Source organism: Megalobrama amblycephala, linkage group LG6, assembly GCF_018812025.1.
Source record: "Megalobrama amblycephala isolate DHTTF-2021 linkage group LG6, ASM1881202v1, whole genome shotgun sequence".
NCBI classification, from domain to species: Eukaryota; Metazoa; Chordata; class Actinopteri; order Cypriniformes; family Xenocyprididae; genus Megalobrama; species Megalobrama amblycephala.
In genome coordinates this window covers 31,175,095-31,202,380 of record NC_063049.1, presented here as the reverse complement: position 1 = coordinate 31,202,380, position 27,286 = coordinate 31,175,095, and the positions used below count along the sequence as shown (strand labels likewise).

General features: G+C 37.9%; 1 protein-coding gene across 8 annotated transcripts in view; it reads right to left on the bottom strand.

Moving 5' to 3' along the window:
* Window positions 1–3,303: 3,303 nt before the first annotated feature.
* vangl1 (VANGL planar cell polarity protein 1) overlaps window positions 3,304–27,286 on the bottom strand; it is a 39,408-nt gene continuing 15,425 nt past the window's right edge. For 7 of the 8 annotated variants that reach the window (XM_048193936.1, XM_048193935.1, XM_048193932.1 and 4 more), the window contains 6 exons: window positions 17,849–18,283; window positions 17,056–17,231; window positions 15,706–15,839; window positions 10,913–11,048; window positions 10,158–10,392; window positions 3,304–4,396 (listed from right to left, as the gene is read on the bottom strand). In XM_048193936.1, the coding sequence (XP_048049893.1) occupies window positions 4,136–4,396; window positions 10,158–10,392; window positions 10,913–11,048; window positions 15,706–15,839; window positions 17,056–17,231; window positions 17,849–18,283 (1,377 nt within the window). In that variant the 3' untranslated portion in view covers window positions 3,304–4,135. Of the gene's footprint in view, window positions 4,397–10,157; window positions 10,393–10,912; window positions 11,049–12,980; window positions 13,017–15,705; window positions 15,840–17,055; window positions 17,232–17,848; window positions 18,284–27,286 lie in introns of all 8 variants that reach the window. The other variant, XM_048193939.1, reaches the window with a different exon arrangement.

The following is a 27,286-nucleotide window of genomic DNA, read 5'->3' as shown; positions in this document are numbered from 1 at the left end:
TAATGTTCTGGGAGCGTAAAATTTCTAGCGGTGTAACCTGTCACCTAACGTTCCCAGAACGTTCAGAGACGGTCACGATGTAGAGTTATTTTAAGGCAGTGGTTCCCAAACTTTTTAGCTTGGAGTACCCCCTGAAGGGATTACCATCCTTCTGCGTAGCTTACCCCCTCTCTTCCACTTCGACTGCAGTCACACCTTTACCATTAAGGGACAATATTTGCCCCCTAAATTGATTTTCCAGTGCGTATTTTTTATTTTTTTAGCTTTATGAATAACTTCATAAAATAAATAATGTTTTAAATAAAACATGTCCAATAGAGAAATATTCAATGATGGTAAAACTAAGTAAAACTTTTAAATATTAAACTAAAACCGCCAGTAGGTGGCGGCAAGTCACTGTTTTTATGAGTGAGTCATCGAGTCATTCATTCAGTAAAGAAGCAAGTGGCTGTGAATGAATCATTGAATCTCACGATTCGTTCAAAGCCGCAGAATTGTTCGCGAAACACAGACGTGTGTTGTAGTTCTGCTGTGGTTTTCGTTAGAACTATTATTTCATTGCAAAATAGAGTAAATAATGAAAGTACTGTGTTTAAAATTTACGTTTTATTTTTTGACCTGTTGTTGCCACATTTGCAGTCATGTGGATATTTGGGAACAATTGCATTCTTGCTCGTTATCATCATTAAATACAACTCACACATGTTTTTGTATCGGAGAAAGTTTGAGTCTTAAATCTAAATTAATCCATTATCTGTGTCTATATTTGTTCTTCATGCGAGTAAGTGCTAAATCTCTAATTTTACAAAGGTGCTTCTCCAGTCCGAAGATATCGGCGAAAGTTTTTTTTCTAAGGTCATTTTTTCACTTCACCACGTCCCTTCCACATTGAATAGCTTCTCATCATTACATGACTGTTAAAGTTAACTTACATTTTCGTAAACCTTATTCTGTGCTCTAAACACTGACATATTGCATGACTTTGTGTCATACAAGGTCATCGTAAAATCTAGAGAAATGTTCAGGTCTTGGAGTCACTAATGAGCTGATTTGACTTGAATCAGGTGTGTTTGATTAGAGAGACATGCAAAATGTGCGGTGTTGGTGTGCCTCCAGGAACAGGGTTGGGAACTTGGGAAACACTGGTCTAGTTCACTAGTTCATGGTAGCACAGCGACATCTAGTGTCCCAAAGAAACATCACAATATTATTATTATTGTTCCAAAGGTCTAGTTGTTCAATTCCTTAAAGGGAAGTTCACACACAAAAAATGTAAAATTCTGTCATAATTTACACACCCTCATGTCGATCCAAACCCGTAAGACTTTCGTTCAACTTTGTCACACAAATGCTAATCCATTTGAATTAAGCGGTTTAGTCCAAATTTTCTAAAAAGACATTATTTTAGGCTTTTATTCACATAATTAAAAAGACAATTTTCATTTTTGGTGAACTAACCCTTTGAAGTGAACATAAAAGACCTGACTTGAAAACTCTGGATTCGGCATTCACACTTGTGTCCATTGTGGGGACATGATGAAGAAACAAGTGGCAAAAAATCTACTTATGAATTTGAGTTTTTGTCTTTGCTGTCTTTAAATGATTTTCACACATACCCACAACATTTGTATTTACTGCTGAAAGCAAACTTCTAGTTCAGTTTAACAAATAGGTTACCTGGGAACATTTATGAGTAGCTGGACTGCTGAAAAAGGTCAAATCAACAATGTCTATATGAATGCTAAAACACGTTTCACTTGACAGGATAACAATAGATCCTTAGACAGCTTGTTAAAATTATAGCATTGCTGTTGACTTACTGATAATAGATAATATGTAGCTATTCACAACAAAGATGGCTCTGGTTTAAACGATAGGATCAACATTATATTTAGGACAGGGACTAAAAAACAAACTAAAAAGAAATATGCTTAGCCTAAATTGTTAATTGACAATCAGCATGTGACAAATGAAAGAGCACCTTAACTATTCATCAGAATCAGATTATTAATTTGCCTTCTTGCTCCTTTATGTCTCACAGTGCACTTCAGACAAATCTAGACAATCCATTTTAATGCAGTTCAACTATCCAAAAAGATTTTATATTTTTATATCCACAGTGGAAATTATGGTGATTACAGTAATAAAACATTTGCACATGCAGAGGTGTACACAAAAATGATTGTAAACTACATACACTAATAAATAAATATATACATATGGTACAGTTTTAATACATGAAATATTCCATATTTATATTTACATACAGATATATAGGTTACGACTCTAAAGACGACAACAAATTCCAGTTTGAAAGTGACTAGGAATCTACCACAAATCATAACATTTTCTTGATGAACATATTATGTAAGAAATACCCAACATGTTTGTCCAACATGAAGTATTATACAATTAGGAACTTGGCACAAAATGTCCTGATTTTGATTTGATTTAAGTCTTAGGCCAGAAAACAGTGCCATTATCCATAACACCAAAGATCAAAACACAGAAATGTATATTTGAAAGGGGAAACCTTGTTTATTTAAAAAAAATTTGCCCAAAGAATTTTTTTCTGGCTCCTCCAAAGGCTTTGATTTACATTGACACAATGAAGCAAAGCATTGACTCTTCGCGACTCTTTGAACATTTCAAAACTTTGAAACAAATTTGACTCACTGTGAAACGGACCAGAATCGTTAATATTTTTTACATTAAACTTTCAGTTGAAAAGTCTTGTGCTTCTACTGTTGTTTAAGAGGAACTGGGAGGTTCTGTAGAACCTCTTTTGATACAACCAGGATCTTCAGTAAAATAAATCTGTGAAAATTCCCCTTTAGAAATGTAACACTGATGAGTAAAATTTGAAACAAACTTATTTGTGACTCATAATGGGTTATGGCATAGATTGTTGTGCTTAAAGGGATAATTCACCCAAATATAAAAATTCTGTCATCATAGTAGGCAAAATAAATACTATTGTAGTCAATGGGAGGTGAGATCTGTTTGGTTACTGACATTCTTCCAAATTTGTGTTCAGCAGAACAAAGACACTCATACAGGTTTGGAACGACTTGAGGGTGAGTAAATGATGACAGAATTTTCATTTTTGGGTGAACTATCCCTTTAACTCATTTCTGACAAACTGAATGGGGTGGGTTTGTATGATTAGATAGGACAGAACTGATAATACACATTGAGAAAATATATGATGAAAATGTAGAAATAATATAAAACATAATTGTCCTGTATCATTAAATACAAAATAAATCATTATCCTTATTGGAAAACATCACTAGAGCAGTATAAAAAGGCATGACAGGTTTATTTTTTGTTTTTGCTACATTAGCAAAGAAATTTCAAGCTTGGACAAAAACACGGTCAAGAGCAAGGTTTATAAATGTGTTAGGCAGCATTAATGGGCACACGGACGATAAAAAATAAATTAAATGTAAAAATACCTTATTCACAATTTAATTACCACACAAAAAAGAGGCAAACTAAAAATCACAATTTATTCATCACACAGGAAAAGGCTGTTTTCTTCTTGCAATATATTACCCCTTTTTCCAAACATATAAGAATGGTAAAAATCAAGCAATCCAACAGGCTGAAAATGATCATGTATGTTTGGCTATCATGCCACTATTATGACACTGACAATTCCTACTCCCTAACTGATGTTTCCGGCCTTACCACAATCTCATGGAAGTCCAATATGATGCTCATTTATGTTACAGTCAATTGAAAAAACATACATGCCTCACAAACATAGATATGATAATATCTACTTGCAAAAAGCAGAACTTCATCCGTGATGCCTCAGTCTGATGCTTATCACAGTACGTAATTAGCATTTGCTCTTTGCAAAAAGTAACATACATAGCAGCACAAACACACAATCACACCAGTCAACACTAGGTAATCGGATACATACAATACAGGTATACATTTTTTTTTCCTTTTCTTTTTTTTCCTCTTCTGTGCTTGGCAGTAACAAATATTGTATCAAAATACATCCATTATGTAAAATGCCATTTATAAACTGTGAAAAAGTGAAAAAGAATTTCAAACAAAATAGTACTAGTCCAAAATTTACAAGCGTAGAAAACCATATGGACAAAAGCAACTGAATCCATCAGACGGAGGTCTCGGACTGTAGCTGTAGTACAAACTTGTGAGATTTGGGGTGGACGTACTCCTCGCTGAGTTTGAGGTGAGGGATAGCTTTGCTGGTGACCACTAAGCTGAAGTCAGACGATTTGAGCTGGAACTCAGAGCCGTGATGGAGGGGACTGGTGACGGACGCTTCGCTGACCAGCGTCCACTGCCGGGTCTGCCAGCACTCTCTCCCATACTGCAGCGTGGGCCCAGCCATCAGGTAGCTCTCGAGAAATGCCTAACAGGGAACAACAGCATCATACAGGGTTCATGCAGGTTTCAGTAAGTCAAATTTAAGACCTTTTTAAGACATTTTAAGACCATGAAGATTGAAATTTAAGACCTACTGATCAATGACCTATTGATCATTATGACATACGGCCCGGTAAGAGTACGAATCAATTCCCCCTTTATAAACTCCCCCAATCCAAATCTCGCCACATAAGTGATCTTGTTGGGCCTGCAGGAGAACGTCTTTGCGATTACTAAATCAGGGAACATCACTTGGAAGAGATCGCTAATCTCACTGTTGCTATTAAATGAGTGGTGTTTAGTCACCGTGTGTAGTATCCAAAGCACCTTGGCTTTCTATGTGTCAGGCGATCCAAAAGTACCCCGAAGGTTGTTCGGTGGAGCTGCGATGATATTACGCTGGAGACCGGAGGGACCAGGCATTGAGGAGGACAACGGCAGTGGTGAGGCTAAATGGCCGAGTCCGCTGAAGGCATTTTGCGGCTAGCTTGTGTTTCTCCGCTCTGGCGTGTGACTCCAGCGCCTTCACACTCAGAGTACCTAATTGAATTTTTATTTTTTTTGCAAAGTTTGCAGTGAGCCTCGTACCTGGAGCTGGGTACTGCTTGTAACCAACAGCAGAAATCGCTGTGATCTAGCCATGTCTCGTTGAAAATACACTTTCCCATTTTCCACACGTACCTGAACTTTAACTTACTTTGAGGAGATGCAGACGTATTTTGCGGGCAGGTGTTGCATTTATCACGGGATTTGTAGTTTTATCACCGCGTACGTACCAACACCAATATCCCCCAGAAACTACGACTCACTACTTTTTTGCTACTTTGTAATAACTTTCAGCAGATAGCGTTTCTGGAAATGGGTAAAAAAAAAAAAAAAAAATGAGACCTGACTAAATTAAATTTAAGACCTTGGATGAAAATCTGGCTGTTTTTAAGGCCTTAAATTTAAAGTTCAGAATTTTAGACTTTTTAAGACCCTGCGGGAACCCTGATCATATCTGTTCAGTCATATCTGCTAGTAGTGTATAGTGAGCTGATTAGAATTTGTGAGTAATATTTTAAAATTGATTTGACACCTGTCCAGTAAAAAAAAAAATTGAGCAAATAATTCAATACTGAGACAGAGAGATTTATAGTAATATGCAGTGCAGACAGATCAGTTTAATTGAGAAAGAAATGACCAATCACAATTCAGTATGCAAATGTAATATGACATCATCGCTAATGTACACACTGCAACTATGGTAAATAGCGGTTGACGTTTCAGACATTTACTGGAGAAATTCTGAGTGAAAATCGAAAAACAGAAAAACAAGACAAAAAACAAAAATCATGAGAGATATATATATATGCCCTCCAAAAGTTTGGAAACGCCCTAGAAAAGTGGGGTTTTGGACAATATTGGCATGAATCCTTTTTAATTTGGGATAATTTTGCACTGATAAGGGACAACACAAACTACGAAAACATATTTTATTACATAAACAGTTTATACATAGAATAAACTTAAATTTGATTAATCAAAATATCCACTATTAGCAGCTATCTGACCTAAACTGGGTTCTAATTGGTTCATTGTATTCTAAACTTAATTGGCAATCAATTGTTGAAGCTATTAAGCTGTGTTGACCCAAAAATCTTTTACAAACCTGGGCCAAGTTTAAACCAGTAATCAGGCATCACAGCTGACAAAGGGGCATGTCTGACTTTGACATGTATATATTGCCATTATTATGTAATCAAAATGAAAATTATTATTACTGGTCTTCAATGATAATGTCAAGTTATTTTAATGTATTTGCACCAAAAATGATAAGGATTTATGCTAATATTGTCCGAAACCACACTTTGCCAGGGGTGGTTCCAAACTTTTGGAGGGCAGTGTATACAGTGGCATGAAAAAGTATGTGAACCCCTTGCAGAATCTGTGAAAATTAGAATTATTTTAATAAAATAAGAGGGATAATAAAAAATGCATGTTATTTTTTGTTTAGTACTGTCCTGAGTAAGATATTTTACATAAAAGATGTTTGCATTTAGTTCACAAGACAAAACAATAGCTGAATTTATTAAAATAACCCCATTCATAACTATGTGAACCATTGATTCTCAATACTGTGTTTGGTTACCTGATGATCCACGACTGTTTTTATGTTTTGTGATGGTTGTTCATGAGTCTCTTGTTTGTCCTGAGCAGTTAAACTGAGCTCTGTTCTTCAGAAAATTCCTCCAGCTCCTGCAGATTCAGCAGTTTTTCATCAGCATTTTTGCATATTTGAACCCTTTCCAGCAGTGACTGTAGGATTTTGAGATCTGTGTTTTCATACTGAGGACAACTGATGTCACGAAAATCACAAAGTCCAGGAAACAAGATCCATTTGCAGCATTTTATTGGGGAAATCCAGAAACGTAATCCACAGACAGGCAAGGGTCAGAATCCATAAAGGCAGTCCATACAAAAAAAACACGAAACATGAAAACCAAAAACCAAAACGGAGAACCGGGAAACCACACATGAAACACCATAACAAGAGCAGAGACAAACCAGGTATAAATAGACAGACACTAATGAACAAACACAAAACAGCTGGTTGCAATGACAAGGTGTAATGAGTCCGGGAAGTGAGTATGGGTAATGTAGTCCAATGGGTGAAAACAAGAGTCCGGGATGGAGTGCCCTCTAGTGGCCGATTAGGGCACTCTCACTAGTGATCATGACATTACCCCCCCTCAAAGGAGCGGCTACCAGACGCTCCACCAGACAAAAAAACAAAAACACAAAAACTCAGGAGGGAGGTGGACAGGAGGAGGATCAGGGGGAGGGATGGCGGGCCAGGTCCAGAGTCCCCAACTGAGGGCCAAGGGGGAGCCGGAGGAACAGACCAGGCGGGTTCCAGCTTGCTGATTGCCAGGGCGGCGCTGGAGGAACTAACCAGGCGGGCACCGGCAGGTCTGGAGTCCTGGCTGATTGCCAGGGCGGCACTGGAGGAACTGACCTGGCAGGTTCCAGCGGTTCAGACGGCCTGGGCAGTGGCGGCAGGGCAGAAAGTCTGGGCGGCGGCGGCAGCAGCAGGGCAGAAGGCTTGAATGGCGGCTGCAGGGCAGAAGACCTGGGCGGCGGCAGGGTTGACCAAGGGTGCTCCGTGGCCATAATAGGGAGAGCGGGCAGCTCGGTGACGGCCTCCGTGGCAGGGCAAGGCACTTGGGAAAACAGAGAACAACCTCTGGAGTGGACTCACTGACTGGAGCGGGCTCTGGAGTGGACTCAGTGGCTGGAGCGGACTCACTGGCTGGAGCAGGCTCTGGAGTGGACTCACTGACTGGAGCGGGCTCTGGAGCAGACTCAGTGGCTGGAGCGGACTCACTGGCTGGAGCAGGCTCTGGAGTGGACTCACTGACTGGAGCGGGCTCTGGAGCGGACTCACTGGTTGGAGCAGACTCACTGGCTAGAGCGTACTCACTGGCTGGAGCGGGCTCTGGAGTGGACTCACTGGCTGGAGCGGACTCACTGACTGGAGCGGGCTCTGGAGTGGACTCACTGGCTGGAGCGGACTCTGGGGTGGACTCACAGGCTGGAGCGGACTCACTGGCTGGAGCGGGCTCTGGAGTGGACTCACTGCCCAATGACTTCTGTGGGAGAGATAGCTGACAAAGCCCCAAAAATCCAGGGTCTGGAGCCCCTCCAACTCACACTGAGGCAGAGGGTCATCGAGGCATCCATTGAAAATCCCTTTTAGCGCCTCATCATTATAGCGCAGCCCTTTCGCCATAGTCCAGAAAAACTGGGCAAAACACCCTACCTCTCTTCCCTCCTGTCGCAGAGCCACCACTGCCCGAAATAGAGCCATCCGCTCTCCAATGGAGGCTGGGGAACGAATCCGAATGCTCATGCTGCTGGATCTAGAAATGGTGTTTTCTGTCACGGAAATCACAAAGTCCAGGAAACAAGATCCATTTGCAGCATTTTATTGGGGAAATCCAGAAACGTAATCCACAGACAGGCAAGGGTCAGAATCCATAAAGGCAGTCCATACAAAAAAAACACGAAACATGAAAACCAAAAACTAAAACGGAGAACCGGGAAACCATACATGAAAACACCATAACAAGAGCAGAGACAAACCAGGTATAAATAGACAGACACTAATGAATAAAACACAAAACAGCTGGTTGCAATGACAAGGTGTAATGAGTCCGGGAAGTGAGTATGGGTAATGTAGTCCAATGGGTGAAAACAAGAGTTCGGGATGGAGTGCCCTCTAGTGGCTGATTAGGGCACTCTCACTAGTGATCATGACAACTGAGGGACTCAAACTCAACTATTAAAAAAAGGTTCAAACAGTCACTGATGCTCCAGAAGGAAACACGATGCATTAAGAGTCGGGGTGTGAAAACTTTTGAACAGGATGAAGATGTCACAATTTTTCTTATTTTGTTTAAATATCATTGTTTTTCATTTAGTACTGCCCTTCGGAACCAACAGAAGATACTTGCATGTTTCCCGGCAGAAAAATTAAGTACAATATCTTGATATTTGAATTCAAACGTTTTCACCCCTTGGCTCTTAATGCATCGTGTTTCCTTCTAGAGCATCAGTGAATGTTTGAACCTTTTTTAATAGTTGTGTTTGAGTCCCTCAATTGTCCTCAGTGTGAAAAGATGAATCTAAAAATCATACAGCCACTGCTGGAAAGGGTTCAAATATGCAAAAATGCTTGAAAACTGATGAATCTGCAGGAGCTGGAGGAATTTTCTGAAGAACAGAGCTCAGTTTAACTGCTCAGGACAAACAAGAGACTCATGAACAACCATCACAAAAAAAAAAAAACAGTCGTGGATCATCAGGTAACCACACACAGTATTGAGAATCAATGGTTCACATACTTATGAATGGGGTTACTTTAATAAATTCAGCTATTGTTTTGTCTTGTGAACTAAATGCAAACATCTTTTATGTAAAATATCTTACTCAGGACAGTACTAAACAAAAAATAACATGCATTTTTTATTATCCCTCTTATTTTATTAAAATAATTCTCATTTTCACAGATTCTGCAAGGGGTTCACATACTTTTTAATGCCACTGTGTGTATATATATATATATATATATATATATATATATATATATATATATATATATATATATATATATATATATTTCAGAAAATGTATGTAAAATTAACAGTAAAAAAAAAAAAATTAATAGTAAAAAAAAAAAAACATTTTTTCCAAAAAATGTGTTACACAAACTAAATTATTTAATTGAGATTTTTTTGTGTTAAAAACAAACATGCACATATAACAACACAGGGCTAGTAAAAGTTCACAAATTGCTGAAAATACAGTAGCTGGTGATTTTTTGTTAAAATGAGTGTTGTTCTGAAGATAAACAGACAACAGCTCAGTTATTTGCATACTACTGCTCTCATGAAATATAAATAAATTTTATTCTAAATGTTATTCCTAATTAGAGGCTTCTGAAAATATTTAGTTTTTTTGTGAGGTTATGTATGTTGACGTTATAACTTATGAAGTCATGCCCATTTACAGAAGTGAATGACTTAAAATCAATAAAGCCCTCTCGCTTATATAGATTGTGTGCAAGTGCTCATGACTCCTGTTACAGGCACTTGAATCATATATTTGAAGACATTTTTTGGTGGTGTCAAATAGGAGAAGTCTAGATTCATGTCACACACACTGTTTCTCACTCTTGTGTGAGAAAGCGTGTCTGTGTGTCTCACCTTTGGGGTCATGTTGTTTGTAATGCAGAACGCCAGGTGGGCCTGAATGCTGTCCATGCTGTGGCAGTGCTGCTGGCGGGTGGTGCGCAGGTATTTCTGCAGTGCTCGAGCCATGGAGGGGAAGATGGCCTGCGCTGCCTCACGTGGATCCATCTCATCTCCCGGCGGCTTCTTTTTCTCCTCCTCCTGCAGCCGTCTAACATGTGTGAACGCCTCCTCTACGGCCACCACCAGCCTAGAAAACATTGCATATTAAGTTGCAGTAGTTTCAATAAAACCACTCTATTTTAAATTTTTAAATAATATATGTGATATCTACTGTATATCACAATTTAAAGGGATAGTTCACGCAAAAATGAAAATTCTGTCATCATTTACTCACTCTCAAGTTGTTCCAAACCTGTATAAATTTCTTTGTTCTGCTGAACACAAAGGAAGATATTTGGCAGAATGTTTGTAACCAAGCAGATGTAGTAGGTAGTAGGAAAAAAACACTATGGCAGTCAATGGGGGCAAGATCTGTTTGGTTACAAACATTCTTCCAAATATCCTCCTTTGTGTTCAGCAGAACAAAGAAATTTACACTTTTTTACACTAAATTTACAAGAACTTTATGTTTGGAACAACTTGAGAGGGAGTAAATGATGACAGCATTTTTATTTTTGCGTGAACTATCCCTTTAACATATTTATGTTCTGGTATCACTTTCATACTTGTTGTTCCACAAACTCTTGTCACTCAATTGATTCTCTTACCGTGCTTTGCGCTTTCGGACTCTTCTATCATGCTCAGCTTCCTCGTAGTACAGCTCATTGTGGCTGGTGTCTCTCTGTCGGGCTGCAGCTGCTATTTTAGCCCGAGACTGAGCGGTTGCAGCATCGCTGCCAGCACCTGGAAAGACAAAGATCAGCATTATCAGAGAGAACAGATGCAAGCAGATTTCAATATACTATAACACTACTAAAAACCATCTTGACACCTTGTGTTCAATATCACAAGAAAAACAAATATCTTTCACAAACTGACCCATTGCCAAGTCTATTAAGCTTTTATACATTATTACCAAAAAATCTACTGCGGGTGTCATGCAAATTCCTATCAAACTTGGACCCCAAGGCGATTGTAATGCCTGATCAAAAATACATGCCACATCATCCTGTGGCAGATCATCCTATAAATGTGTAATTTAACTGCTATAGTAATTAAAAAGCACTTTCATGAGGATAATATAGTATGTGTTTTAAATAGTCTAAATATTACACAATATTGATCAATGAAACAAAAACCAAGATGCCAGCAATGCTTTAGGTCCATTTAATTCACCAATCTAATCACTGATTAATTAATTTATTTATTTTTTACATCCAGTCATCATTCAGTTTGTTTCCCATCAGGCTAAGACAGGTCATATACACTACCATAAAAAAAAAAACTTTGGGGTCAGTATGAAATTAAGAAATCCTTTTATTCAGCAAGGACACATTAAATAGATCAAAAATGACAGTCAAGACATTTATAATGTTACAAAATATTTCTGTTTTAAATAAACATTGTTCTTTCAATTCATTGAAGAATAAAAAATATCATGGTTTACACAAAACAATTAAACAACACAACTGTTTACAAAATTAATAATAAGATGTTTCTTGAGCAGCATATCAGAATGATCAATTCAATCAATCAATTACATTTCAAAACATATTAAAATAGAAAATTATTTTAAATTGAAATAATATTAAACAAAATTACTTTTTTTTTTTTTTTTTACCGTTTCTATTCAAAAACATTTTAAAAAACGACCCCAAACTTTTGAACGGTATTGTATATGTACTGCAAAATGCCCATTGGCAGTCAAGTATATCATTATGTGGAATCAGGTTGTAATGATGATACGTAATGCATATTAGCTGAGTGTGCATAGTAATGTGGTGAACAGAATAATTTATGCATATTTATCCATATTCAGGTCACAGATATGATTAATAATGCATGACAAGGGCAGCATGACTCTCCTCTGTAGCAAAGCAGGTCTGTGATCTGTACTAGAACTCTCTGAATCACCTCCAGAAATCACATATACTAAATCTGCTCAAGTTGATTTTTGGGAATAACATGACAAAGACAAAAAAAAAAAAAAAGTACATACAAACACATAACACCAAGGAGGACCATTATAAGAAATAAGATACTAAAATAATTTTACCCACAGACAAAAACAAGTTAAGTGTATTCAGAAGGCTTTCAAACCTGGAAAAAGGGAGATGTGGATTTTTTTTTCCAGGGGAGAATCTTAGTGATGCATTATTAATACTCTGACAATCCGTGCAAAGCACAAAAAGAGCTACGCACTGCTGTTTTTTCATATACGTGCACACTCGCACTCATCATACACACACATTCCTGGCCTGGTTCGATAGCCACAGGCATGAAGGAAGGCTTGAGTGCTTAAGGGGGTATCTTGATCCCAAGTATGCATCTCTGGATCATGGTGTGTGTATTTCTTGTGCTGACAGCACATCATAAATGTCAAACAGAGAGATTGAAAGAGGGAGGGAAACTGGGTGTGTTTGAGATCTAGGGTAATTATTTACATTTTTTTTTTCATATTTTTACAGCATAGTAAGTGCAGAAATGAGTGTCTTCTTCATGGCATGTAGAAGGATTTCTCGATGCATTTCGCAATTGTTTTTGGATGAGTCTGTGACCTTGTGCTTGGTGTACAATGACTGCATGCACAAGCAAATAACCAAGACATGTGGAGCACGTGACAATTCATTGTCTCTGTGAAAGGATTTTTGAATGCATTACACAGTCCAAACTTACAATCAAAAAGATAGCTTTTCAGTTTGGCTTTAAACTCTGCAGAAAGAAACAATCACAGAAGATTTATTAGATGTTGGTGGTGACTGAGTAACACGGCCAAGTTGCTGCATTAGAAGTGTGCATGAGTGTTTGTTTTTTTAATACGTTCAAGAAAATATTATTGCTCAGAGGTTGCTCTTTCACAGCTCAGCAGACAAGAGTTAAAGGGTTAGTTCACCCAAAAATGAAAATTATGTCATTAATGACTCACCCTCATGTCGTTCCAAACCCGTAAGACCTCCGTTCATCTTAGGAACACAGTTTAAGATATTTTAGATTTAGTCCGAGAGCTTTCTGTCCCTCCATTGAAAGTGTAGGTACGGTGCACTGTCCATGTCCAGAAAGGTAATAAAAACATCATCAAAGTAGTCCATGTGACATCAGTGGGTTAGTTAGAAGTTTTTGAAGCATCGAAAATACATTTTGGTCCAAAAATAACAAAAACTATGACTTTATTCAGCATTGTCTTCTCTTCCGGAATCCTTTCCATTGAATTGATTCCACTGAATTGATTCCACTGAATCGATTCCATTGAATCCTTTCATCTGTCGGCGTTGGTAATGCACTTTTACGTTGTTGTTTTTGGCGATTAGGACATCCGCGACATGCACACTTACACACCATTTTAAAAAATATAGCAATACCAAAATACAAACAATGTAGAATAGCTTGAATATAGCGTGCGTCTCCCTCAGACTGTAAACGAAGGTCTGGAGCACCGGATAACACGTCAGCAGCGTCACTGCAGAATCGTGAACCCGGATTGACAACAGACCCGGAAGAGAATTCAATGCTGAATAAAGTCGTAGTTTTTATTATTTTTGGACCAAAATGTATTTTCGATGCTTCAAAAACTTCTAACTAACCCACTGATGTCACATGGACTACTTTGATGATGTTTTTATTACCTTTCTGGACATGGACAGTATACCGTACATACATTTTCAATGGAGGGACAGAAAGCTCTCGGACTAAATCTAAAATATCTTAAACTGTGTTCCGAAGGTCTTACGGGTTTGGAACGACATGAGGGTGAGTCATTAATGACATAATTTTCATTTTTGGGTGAACTAACCCTTTAATGTAACCAATTGTAGGATGTGACCCCTTTAACTGTGGTCTATCTTGATCCCAAGTATCAACTTTGTCTCAGATGTTTCTATTAAAATTCCTCATGAGGGATACAAATAGATACAAATGAGACAATTGTTAATATAAGCAGTGAAGAGCAAGGTGGTCATATACAAAACAAATAATTTTCTTAAAATATTAAAAATATTCACTGTAAAAAAATATTCAAAATATATTTTAGATATAATGCTCTGTTATGTGTATAAGTAATTCAGTAACTACATTAGGTAATATGAAATAACAATGAACAATACTTCTACAGCATTTATTAATCTTAGTTCATGTTAATTTCTACATTTACTAAAACGTTGTCTCTGTTAACATAAGTTAAAGGTGCTAAAGAGGATGTTTTGTTTTATACATTTTTGCAATATTACTTGAAACTGTCTTTACTAACTGATAAAAGACTATTTATTAGGTGCACTGAAAGGAATAATATTAATATACATCATCTGTGCACGAGGTAGGGCCTTAAAAACATCAGCCAATCGTTTACGTGATCATCGCGTAAACGATTGGCCCTCTGGCTTGTCAATCACTGCCATTACGTTCCTGGTGAAAGAAGTGCGCAGATTGGCCCTCTGGCTTGTCAATCACTGCCATGACATTCCTTGTGAGAGACGAGCGCGGCTGCGCGCTCCAGTAACTTTCCACACTCCACAGGCGCTGCATGCAATGTTTTTGTCAGGAGTCAGGAGTAACAACTGCAGATTATGAGTTACCTGCGGTGAGTCCGACATAATGAATCCACTAACACGACACAGCGAATGCTGGTGGTAAACACTCGTGTTCCAATACTCGTGAACGAGTTTTGGGAGGCGTTCCCTCGAAACGAGCTGTGAAGGAGGGGGGTTGTTCTTACGCATGCGCTCATTTCAAAAACTCAATAACAGTCTTTGGTTTCTCAGTCGACGAAAAGATCCTCTTTAGCACCTTTAATGCACTGTGAACTAATATGAACATTTTAACTAACATTAACAAAGCATAATAAATACTGTAAAAATCTATTGCTCATTGTTAGTTCGTTAGTTAATGCATTAATGTTAATAAATGAGACCTTATTGTAAGGTTTACCAGTAATTCTTATACATATTGATATACAAAGGCAAGAAAGGTTAATGTTATATGTATTATGAATGTAATATGAATGTATTATGATCCAATGCATGCTTTTAAAATGACATTTTAAATAAAATGCATTAAACAAAATGTCGAGTTGCATTGAGGTTTACCAATTATGGCTCAATTATTGTTTAGATAATTCGATGTTGGAAGAAAATAAGAATGTTTCATATTGAAATAACATTTTTTTGATTTGCAGTTTGTTTTTTCTGAAACACTAAAGGAGACGTGTTGCATTACTAGAGTCTTTTACTCCAAACAATAATCTGTGAAGCAAGACTCTTATTGCTATCTAGAATAAACTTTTGAGAATTGAGTATCTCAATTTTCATTACTAAGCATTTCAAAATGAATCATTCAGAATTTCTTGGTCAAGAGAACAATAAGCAATAAGTCAGAAAACGGACAGTGATTTTACACAGATTAAACTCACCATCCACATTATAGACTTTCAGCCCAGCCAGATGTTTAGCTGCCCTGGACTTAGCAGCCGTCAGTAGGGCAGGGTTGTGAACTGAGAAATCCTTATAATAGTGTTCAAGAATTACCAGGGCTGCCCGCTGAATGCTAGAGAGAGAGAGAGAGAGAGAGAGACAGTTGATCGGTCTGAACGTTGTAAAAAATCTTGTCATGTTCACTGGTAATAGGGATTTGGGTGTCTCTTAAAACACAGGAACAGACAATTCCATCATATATTTCATTAAACAGACGTCAGATACTAATAGATTTCACTCTGCTTTGTGTGTGTGTGCTGCCACTTGACTCTGCAGTAGCGCTGGATCAAAAATGTCCAACCAATGAAACAATGAGAGCAAGAACAAAGGAAAGTGTTGGGCAGGAGAGCGGAAGGGAGAGGGGAAGTAACGCAGGGCAAAGTAGGGAGTGTCTGTAATGGGGTGATTAATGGACCTTTTTCCCTCGGCCCAACCTCAACTCATTATTAATGCATTAAACAGTGCACACACACACACAATTTTGTGTATATAGACAAGCACATATAATATCTAAGTAATAAAGCAGCTCAGCCATAAAATCAATGCAATTACAGAGGCAAAAGATTTTTTTTTTTAACATGTTAATATACAGTTAGTTTGCAGATTTGATGCATAGTTCTTGGAAAAAAAACATTTTCACTGCAAAAGGTTCCTTAGATTTGCTTAATTGCTTCTAGGTTCTTGGACACATGTACATAGATGGTTTTCTTTGCCTTTTAACTACAGACCATGTAACAGACAGCGGCCCTATCCCAAATGGCACCCTAAACCCTCACGGTCTTCCTCTGAGTCCGCATTTTCGATACGTAATGCCGCTTTAACTGCAGGGTAGAAGTCCCCTGCATAGCTCGCAGACTTGCGGGCTCAGCTGAAGTGCGCATTGAGGTCTTGCGAGCGCCCTTCTGAAAGCTAAAATGACGAATGGGACACCCTACAGTATTGTGGACTTAACGGACATGCACACGCAGCAGCCACTGTAAGTCCACAGGACCGAAAGTGCACATGAAGTGTGCCATTTGGGAAAGGGCCAGCATATTGTAGTTCAGGGGTGCCCAATCCTGTTCCTGGAGATCTACCTATCTGCTCAGTTCAGCTCAGTTCAGACCCAACCAGCGTATACAGTGATCCAACAAACCTGTCTGTAATTATCAAGAGCTTCTGAAGATCTTAATTAGCTGGTTCAGTTGTGTTAGATCAGGGTTGGAGCTGAACTTTGCAGGAAGGTAGATCTTGGGCACCTCTATTGCAGTTGATTTATTCAATGTTTGGTCATCATAATCAGCTGGCACCTGAGTTGTCCTAGGTTGTAGTGGTGAGTCTCTCCATCAGTGGAGCGGACGACACAGAGAGAAAAGCAGGGCTGAAGATGCCGGATCTCCAGCAGAACCACTGCCAGGTAATGGATGAACAGCAGAGCATCCACCAATGACACTGCAAACTGCACTATGCCTTGGTAGTTCTCTTCCTGTCAAGCACAGAAAGTAAAGCAATAAATCAAGGGGGTCAAAATGACCTGCACTGAATTTGATGAATTTACTAAATTTATCCTATTTTATCTATGTTTTCTGTGTAAATAAATAGCTAAATGATTTGATTATACACAACTGCTTAAATGCTTCAAAATAATTCATTTGTTCACTTCTACATATACAATAAAAATACAGATAATTTTTTCCCTGAACCTATAAATAAATATAGACCAATAAATATTTAAACACTGCTGAGGCTCACATACAATATTTATGAGGAACATGCAATTTCAAACAATTACATGATTTTAGTGAACAAACATTCTAATATATTCCCATTGAACCTTATTGATGATGATAATAATAAGTAACATTAGAAAAGTCATTAGCCTAAATGTAAGTTACAATTGAAGTGTGTAATTTCAGCACCAATAGCATCATCAAATGGATCATCAAATAGCCTACATATGTATTTTTGGTTTTGAACATGGCTCATCCAATCAAGATATTATAGCTGAAACTAACTATTTTATTAAAAGAGACTTTACACAACCGCAATTCCACAGATCTCAACATGTTTCTCTTTATGGTTCCCACACACATATGCCCATACCTGTGAGTCCAAGATGCGCACTCCAAAGAACAGCCAATAGGAGAGAAGCAGGAGGAGTGTGAGCAACCCCAGCAGGGCGCGGAACACTGCTATCCGGGGCAGGGAGGCTCGCGTTGGTCGCACAAACAGCGCCCAGCCAGCCAGCAGTAGAATGAGGAGCTTGAAAGCAAGTGAGAGAAACAGGCCCTCGCAGGCAGTACCACAAGCCTGCAGGCGCTCTGGCCACAGCACCTGGGGTAGCACCAGGAAGGACAGGGGGGTGACTAGGACCAGCAGGCCGAGGAGGAGGGTGAGGGCCAAAGGAAGGAAGCGTATACAGTTCAGTTTCTCTACTGGTCCTTCCGTCTCCTTCCCGAAGCCAGCCAAGTCCTCTTGAGACAAGCTGTGGTCTGATGTTCCGGTGACCGCTGTGGTGGTCTCGCCCCAGTTGTCATCCTGTCAAGAGGTGGGAGAGGAACAGCAATGTATCAAGCACATAAAAAATTCAACAGACTCCTAAAAGCCCATTATGTCAGAGACCCAGCACTCAAACCCAGCACTCAGGATCGATAATACAGAAAAATACAGATTTACAGCTTCTGATTTGCTCCCCTTCCCCTCCCTGTTGGTGAGATGACAAATCTGCTTCACAGCTAATTCAGAAAGACAGTACGGAAGTACCTAGGTCTCCCTCATCAGCATATATTAATGACAAATACCCAAAACTCACATACATCTGCATATAAATGAGCTTGAGAACTGAGAGACACACTAACAACAAATGAGTACTTTCTAACAGCAGGACGTCTGAGCCAATGCCACTAGAATGTGAAGTGCAGTGCAGATTAGAATTCCATTAAAGGTTGTTCTGCACTAAGGACAGTAATTCATCTGCAAGTATTTATATATTTATTTATGGATTTGTTTGCTTATTTATGCATCTATTTGTATGAATAGAGGCTGTATTTTGTATGGTAATGTAGTTTAGCCAATTTAATCTGAATTGATAATGTTTTCACTTCATGTAAATGACAGCAATAATATTATCATAATAATAACAGACATAAAATACAGCCACATGCAGCAATTATTGACCCAACTATTGACTATTCACTGAGCTCAACACAGTATTTTAAGAAAAAATGCTAATGCAACTTTGCAATATGACCGAGTCCAACCTTGCAAAACCTGGTATTTTTGGACTCCAACCAAAAAAAACCCAGATTCTTAGAGAAATAAAGAATAAGACAACTAATGAACAGTGAGTATGCAGTATGCACATTTGTGAAAAAAGAAAAATGGAGGGATTACTGGTAAGTGAGAAGAATAGTGACAAATTAAAAGTGAGTTGTTTATGCCTGATGGTGTTTTAAAAGTAAAAGAAAAGAAATTTCCTTTCCGTTCTACACAGTTTAGAGCTTGCGGCAACCCTTGTGCAAAAATAACTTTATGGGTGATCATCAGAAGTGAGGAAATGGCAGATGGAAAAGGTTAAAGAAGCATATTGTGTTGTAAAAGGTGCTGGAAACATAAACACAGATGCACATAGGCTTTTTTATTTAAAAAAATGGAGCCCACTGGATGAGGTCTCAGGGTCAACATCCAAATGAGTTTTGGGGGCAGTTGTGGCCTAATGGTTAGAGAGTCGGACTTGTAACCTGAAGGTCACAAGTTAGAGTCTCAGTACTGGCGGGAAAGAGAATGAACAGCGCTCTCTTCCACTCTCACCCACAACTGAGGTAGCTTGAGCAAGGCACTTAACCCCCAATTGCTCCCCGGGCGCCACAGCAAAAAATTGCTACCCACTGCTCCAGGTGTGTGTTCATGGTGTGTGTGTGTGTGTGTGTGTGTGTGTGTGTGTGTGTTCAATACTCACTGCTATGTGTGTGTACTTAGATGGGTGAAATGCAGAGCACAAACTCAAAGTATGGGACACCATACTTGGCTACATGTCATATCACAAAATTATATTAAAGGTGCCCTAGAATTAAATATTGAATTTACCTTGGCATAGTTGAATAACAAGAGTTCAGGACATGGAAAAGACATACAGTGAGTTTCAAACTCCATTGTTTCCTCCTTCTTATATAAATCTCATTTGTTTAAAAGACCTCCGAAGAACAGGCGAATCTCAACATAACACCGACTGTTACGTGACAGTCGGGTTGTACGCCCCCAATATTTGCATATGCCAGCCCATGATCAAGCCATTAGACAAGGGCAAAACGTCTGGATGTGCACAGCTGAATCATCAGACTAGGTAAGCAAGCAAGAACAATAGCGAAAAATGGCAGATGGAGCAATAATAACTGACATGATCCATGATAACATGAGATTTTTAGTGATATTTGTGAATTGTCTTTCTAAATGTTTCGTTAGCATGTTGCTAATGTACTGTTAAATGTGGTTAAAGTTACCATCGTTTCTTACTGTATTCACGGAGACAAGAGAGCCGTCGCTATTTTCATTTTTAAACACTTGCAGTCTGTATAATGCATAAACACAACTTCAATCTTTATAAATCTCTCAAACAGTGTGTAATGTTAGCTTTAGCCATGCAGCATAGCCTCAAACTCATTCAGAATCAAATGTAATACATCCAAATAAATACAATACTCACATAATCCGACGCATACATGCAGCATGCATGATGAACATCTTGTAAAGATCCATTTTGAGGGTTATATTAGCTGTGTGAACTGTTTTTATGCTGTTCAAGGCAAGCGCGAGCTCCGGGGCGGGGAGCGGGAGATTTAAAGGGGCCGCAACCTATATATCGGTGCATAGTTAATGATGCCCCAAAATAGGCAGTTAAAAAAATGAATTAAAAAAAATCTATGGGGTATTTTGAGCTGAAACTTCACAGACACATTTAGGGGACACCTTAGACTTATATATATATCTATTAAAAAGAAGTTCTGGGGCACCTTTAAGTTAAAATTAAAATTATCTAGCACCAGAGTCAGCTACTGCCATAAAATATAGCTGTAAAAAACACATTTACACTTAAATTTGTGAGCACTTAAGTCTTAACATAGAAATGTAGTTTTACTTTACAATTTTCCACCTCCTGTCTGATCCCTAAAATTAAAGGTGGTACAGGGGATGTTTTCGTCGACTGAGTTTTTGAAATGAGCGCATGCGGAAGAACAATCCCCCTCCTTCACAGCTCATTTCAAGTGAACGCCTCCCAAAACTCGTGCACGAGTATCGGAATACGAGTGTTTACCACCGGCATTCGCTGTGTTCTTAAGCCGGGCACACATTTTACGACTAGCTAAAACATTCTGACTGTGCTCAACATACAGCAATAGTTTTCTGCTCCTGAAGCAGATTTATATACTTTCACATGGAATTTGAACACCGACTGTAATCGCAGACTAAACGCAACTGACTCTGACTGGACGCGTTTGAGCGCGATCAGTCATATCAATTTACATTCATAATCGGCCTTACAATCGTTAAGCCGCGCACACACTTAGTGGATTCATTATGTTGGACTCACCGCAGGTGACTCATAATCTGCAGTTCTCCTGTCTCCCGACAAAAACATTGCATGCGGTGCCTGTGGAGTGTGGAAAGTTACTAGAGCGCGCAGCCGCGCGTCTCTCACAAGGAACGTCATGGCAGTAATTGACAAGCCAGAGGGCCAATCGTTTACGCAATGATCGCATAAACGATTGGCTGATGTTTTTAAGGCCCTACCTCGTGCACAGATGATGTATATTAATAATATTCCTTTCAGTGCACCTAATAAATAGTCTTTTATCACTTAGTAAAGACAGTTTCAAGTAATATTGCAAAAATGTATAAAACAAAACATCCTCTTTACCACCTTTAAACAGTTTTTGCTACTGTAACTTTACATTTTTCAAAAATAACATTTGAAATGACTGGCTCTTCACATGTAAAATAAAATATTAAACAAAAAAATAATAACAATGACTACTACTAGTCTCTTTGCAAAGGTTCACACAACAACCCGGGCTGAACTGTGCAGTACAAATTGTTACAGTTCCCCTATTATGGTATTTTTATGGTTCCTAACTTTGTATCTAATATACACTCTGCTCTGACTGGTCAGACAGCCCAGTCTGTTTGGTCTACCGCTTACAGCACGTGTCAGAAACAAAACACCCATTACCCATATGAATTTCAGGTCTGAAGGCTAACAGTAACGATGGCAACATTTTTCCATATCAATTCCACAAATATACTTGTGCTAGAACTTAAAGGGTTAGTTCACCCAAAAACAAAAATTCTGTCATGTATTACTCACCCTCATGTCGTTCCACACCCATAAGACCTTTGTTCATCTTCAGAACACAAATTAAGATATTTTTCATAAAATCCGATGGCTCAGTGAGGCCTGTATCACTAGCAAAAACACTCACTTTTTCAATGCCCAGAAATCTACTGAAAACATATTTAAATCAGTTCATGTGAGTACAGTGGTTCAACTTTAATATTATAAAGTGATGGGCGATTTCAAAACACTGCTTCATGGAGCTTCAAGCTTTACGAATCTTTTGTATTGAATCAGTGGTTCACAAAAATCTTTTTTAAAGTCTTTGTTAATTGAAAAACTCTTTTAAGTTAATTCTTTGTGAACAGAGGGCAGGCTATTGTACAGGACTGTGGTCTGATCTGTTCCATTTTGCCTACAGTCCACATTGCTGAATGTGCTTCCCCCACTGAGAGAGACAAAAGAAGCACACAACACAGCTAACAGTGTGTGTGTGTGTGTGTGTGTGCGCATGTGTTCTGCTTGACTCGTGTACAGCTCATTTCCCTGTCACAGAGCCACAATCTGAACTGTACCACAGAAAGAAAAGCAGGAAGAGAGGGAGTGGTAAACAAGTGTGAGAAACTCCTGCACCTCTCTCCTCTCCACCCTCCATCCTTTTCCTCTCATTTTTTTCCAAAATAAACCTGCATAGGCATTTTGCTCAGATTTACAAATCCAAATCAAAAGGAACATGAAGGAGACAGACACTATTATAGAATTACAGACACTATGAGCACAATGATTTGAAATGATATGCAGTAGTACTTGACAGCAAGTCTCAGATACTGCATTTTTCTCGATTCTAAAATAAACTGTATTGAACCCGGGACATTGTAGTTGACTTTGAAAGGTTAGAAGCAGCCTTAGACAGGTAAGATTTATGTATGTCATTATGACCCTGGGCTAGTAACTATGAGAGGCAAGATGAATCAAAATCAAGCAGTCTTTTGATTCAAGCACAAGTGAATCTGGGGTGAAGGGGGAGGGACTAAAATAGACATCTGTCATCGGTGATGAGGCTTTGATAAAGGCCAATAGAGTGCTGCAGAGATAAAGTATTTTTGTAGGCCAAAACCCTGAAACGAATTAGTATTTTAGCACTTCTGGTTCCATCGGCCTGAAGTCAATGGGTTTTTTGAAAGGGTTTTTGACTAAAAGCCTGAAATAAGGTCTGTGGTTAAAATAAGTTCAAGATATTTTCCCGTTTGGTTCTATGACATAAAATACATCATACCCCCTTGTGATTTTTATAAAGCTTTTACTTGTCTTTATAAAACACAGGTAAAGCTCACAGGAAAACACATCTACTCGCTATTCCACTTTTATAGCTTCATTGTGTTTATAATTATGCTCTTGAAAACTATTCTATCTCAAATTTTCCGGGAACATGTTTTCAAAGATAAAGAATGAAAGAGTTGTTGGAAGCTTATTGGTAGTGATGTCTGTGCCTATGGTTTACTTTTTACTTCTGGCAATTGTATTTAGACTTTAAAATTCATAAAACTCATATTGGGTTTTTGTTGAGGGAACCCTGGTGATGCCAACTTCTGGGTTGGTCAACAAAAATATGTCATCACTGCAGCAGTCAAAATTGACTTAATAATTAATTTAATGTTTGAAGCATTGAAAAGGCTTGAAGACCAAAACAAAGGTTGAAGCAATGGATACATCTATGTAGTCTTTGATATTCATCAAATCAAATTACAAAGCCAGAGCTATCATTTTATAAATAAAAATGACACTAGCAAGAACGACACACTCAAACAAGGGCACAACAAGCAAACATAAACACAGACCCTTTCTTAGTGCGCTAGTTATGACTTACATGCTTGCTATTCCAAGTCATTCTGTTCACTAACGTCTAAAGTTTCCTCACTGGAGACAACATTCCAGAGGCCCAGGCTGAATGACAGGAAGACGAAAGAAGATCAGAGCCAACATGATGAAATTACACAGGGAAGAATAGACCTGACAGCCGTTCATGGGCATGGCATTAACCTGTTAGCAGTGCCAGGGGCTTTCCTCGGTTTACTATGATATTCTTATCAAATAAACTGGTGAATATTTGCTCCTTTATATATCAAATATCTGCCATTGTGATTTAAATTATTTATGAAAAGATTAAACCTACCTGATGTTCAACGATTCTGAAATGGTGCTATTGGCATATGAAGATCTGGCTGATTCATGTTCGTTTCCATACACACAACACTTCAAAATTTGTGGTTGGTAAGATTTTTATTTATTTATTTATTTATTTATTAAAGAAGTCTCTTATGCTCACCAAGGCTGCATTTATTTGATCAAAAATACAGTTAAAATAGTAATATTGTGAAATATTATTACAATTTAAATAACTGTTTTCTATTTTAATATGTTTTAAAATGTTATTTATTTCTGTGATGGTAAAGTTAAATTTTCAGCAGCCATTACTTCAGTTTTTAGTGTCACACGGTCCTTCAGAAATCATTCTAATATGCTAATTTGGTGCCCAAGAAAAATGTCTTATTATTAACAATTTAATTAGCAATTTAATTATTAAAAATAACAAGTCTTTACTGTCACTTTTGATCAATTTAAAGCATCCTTTCTGAATAAAAGTATTAATTTCTATCTAAAGAGATAGAACTTTGACCTTACCCCAAATTTTTTAATAGTAGTGAATATATATAATTTTATTCAGCATTGATCTATATCTCTCTCTCTCTCTCTCTCTCTCTCTCTCTCTATATATATATATATATATATATATATATATATATATATATATATATAATATATATAAAATGCACTAAAATTTCAGAACTATGTCTGTTCAATCAGAATTCTTCCATAGCTTAAAGTCCTCTCAAGAGAAATGTATAGTATTTAAAGACACACACACACACACACACACACACTTGCACAAATGAATGTAGACAGACATGAGGACCTATAAAAACTTTGTGTGCCTTTTGCCCCTGAGGGGGAGCCAAGTAGGTCACAATAACTGAGACCCTGTAGGAAGTACAAAGCGACGTCCTTTCATACTGAGATGTGTGTCACTCCGATTTAACATATCTGCCTACACAAACACACACCCTCTCATTACACACACACACACACACACACATTACCCTGTTTCTACCCGATTCTCTCATTCCCCTTTTCATTGTTTCTCTAATAAATATTCCAGTACAAATCACTTAAGAGCAGCTATGCCAGTGCGTATGAGGTTACTGTCTCATCATGATAACCAACATCACAAGAAAACTGATATATAAATATTAGGCCTTGTTTCACAATGTATGCGCAAGGCAGCAAATACTTATTTTCCCAGTAAAGTTTCATCACTGAGCCTTTTGAAACTCTTATTTTGTCAGAGAAAATACATTGAAAACTACACTATAAACCATTTTATTAACACAATGTTTTACAATATAGGCTTTTAACAGCTACTTGCCATTTGACAAAAAAATACAGCTCACTCTAGATTTCAAAATCCCATTCGCAATAATAATTCTCAACTGCCCACTCCCAATACTCTTTGTGGTAATACAGAAACCACTTTTCTGTATAAAGCTCCAGCTCTTTCATCCAGTTAGTGTGAAAACGCAATGCGAGCCTGTTATTGCAATTAAGCTGCAGGACCGCTTACATGCTGTTTATGCATGCGGTGTGAAGCGCAACCGCATCTGTGGCTTGCTCTAACAATGAGCAATAGAAGGCAAGCAGAAAAAAAGCACAAATGTGAAGCTTGTAATTTTGATAAAGAACTATATTCATGAATAATATTTTTTAGCTGAGCTGTAAATGTGTCTAAGTTGTGTTTTTGAGGTGAGACTACTCTTCTTCGAAGTTTAAATTCTGAATATTCCTTTAATTTAATCTGGCATTACACTGAGAACTTCACACATGAATTACGCTGACAGGACAGAACATTCAATAAAAAAATGCATTTTTCTGTTTTCTGGAGCATGTCACGGTCTGAAATCCCTGTTATCCTCTTTAACTATGGCCAGTGTTTCCCAAGGTAGAGCTCAGAGTTCAATATGACAGATGCACCCCACGTTTGAAATCACATACAATCTCATCATATATATTCTGCACAAATGCATATGCAAGATATGCATGTGTGGCTTTATTGTGCATTTGCAATGAGTGTAATGAGTGAAATAAGTATTAGATAATTATTTAATACTACTAATCATACAAAAAATACAGTAATATAAATATATACAGTGCCGTTCAAAAGTTTGGGGTCGGTAAGATGTTTAATGTTTATAATAGAAGCCTCTTATGATCACCAAAGCTGCATTTATTTGATCAAAAATACAGTAAAAACAGTAATATTGTGAAAATTATTGTGAAATCTGTAATATTCTGAATTATTACAATTTTAAATAAGGGTCTATTTAAATATATTTAAAAATTAATAATAATAATTTAATCCTGTGATGCAAAGCTGAATTTTCAGCATCATTACTCCAGTCTTCAGAGTCACATGATCCTTCAGAAATTATTCTAATATGCTGATTTGCTGCTCAAGAAACATTTTTTAATACTATCAATGTTAAAACATATGCGTATTTATTTATTTGTGGAAGCCATGATGATACAGTTCTCCAGGATTCTTTGATGATAAGTAAGCAATAAGGTACGAGAAGCTGTGCTGTATCGTGAATAAGTCACGGCTGAAGGGCGCTGTTAGGCACGACGCGAAGCAGAGTGCCTGCAACCCCTTCAGCTGTGACTTATTCACGATACAACACAGCTTCTCATACCTTATTGCTTTTATAAAACGGTTACCACACAATACACATATTATAGCCAAAAAATATGTATCAATGCAACTTCCATTAAGTAAAATCACTAAAAGCCTTCCTTCCGCCAGAAAAAATTGTCCCTGACCGTGAACAGCAACAGAAGTTACATTATTACGCCATTAGATGGCGGCAAAGATTGTCTTTAGAGTGATTTACTCAGTCGCAAAGACTTTTATATTGAAAAGACTGAAATTGTCATTGCAATTCCAATATGATTTTTTCATTTTTCACTTTTCCTTTAACAGGCAGTCGTCACAGTCCCTGGCCCCCCATTGCTTTATTCTAATCCTTGTCAGTCTGAAGAGGGGGACTGCTGGGTTGTTTTATTCAGTCAGTTTACAGGTTCAGTTCCTCTGGAGTAACATG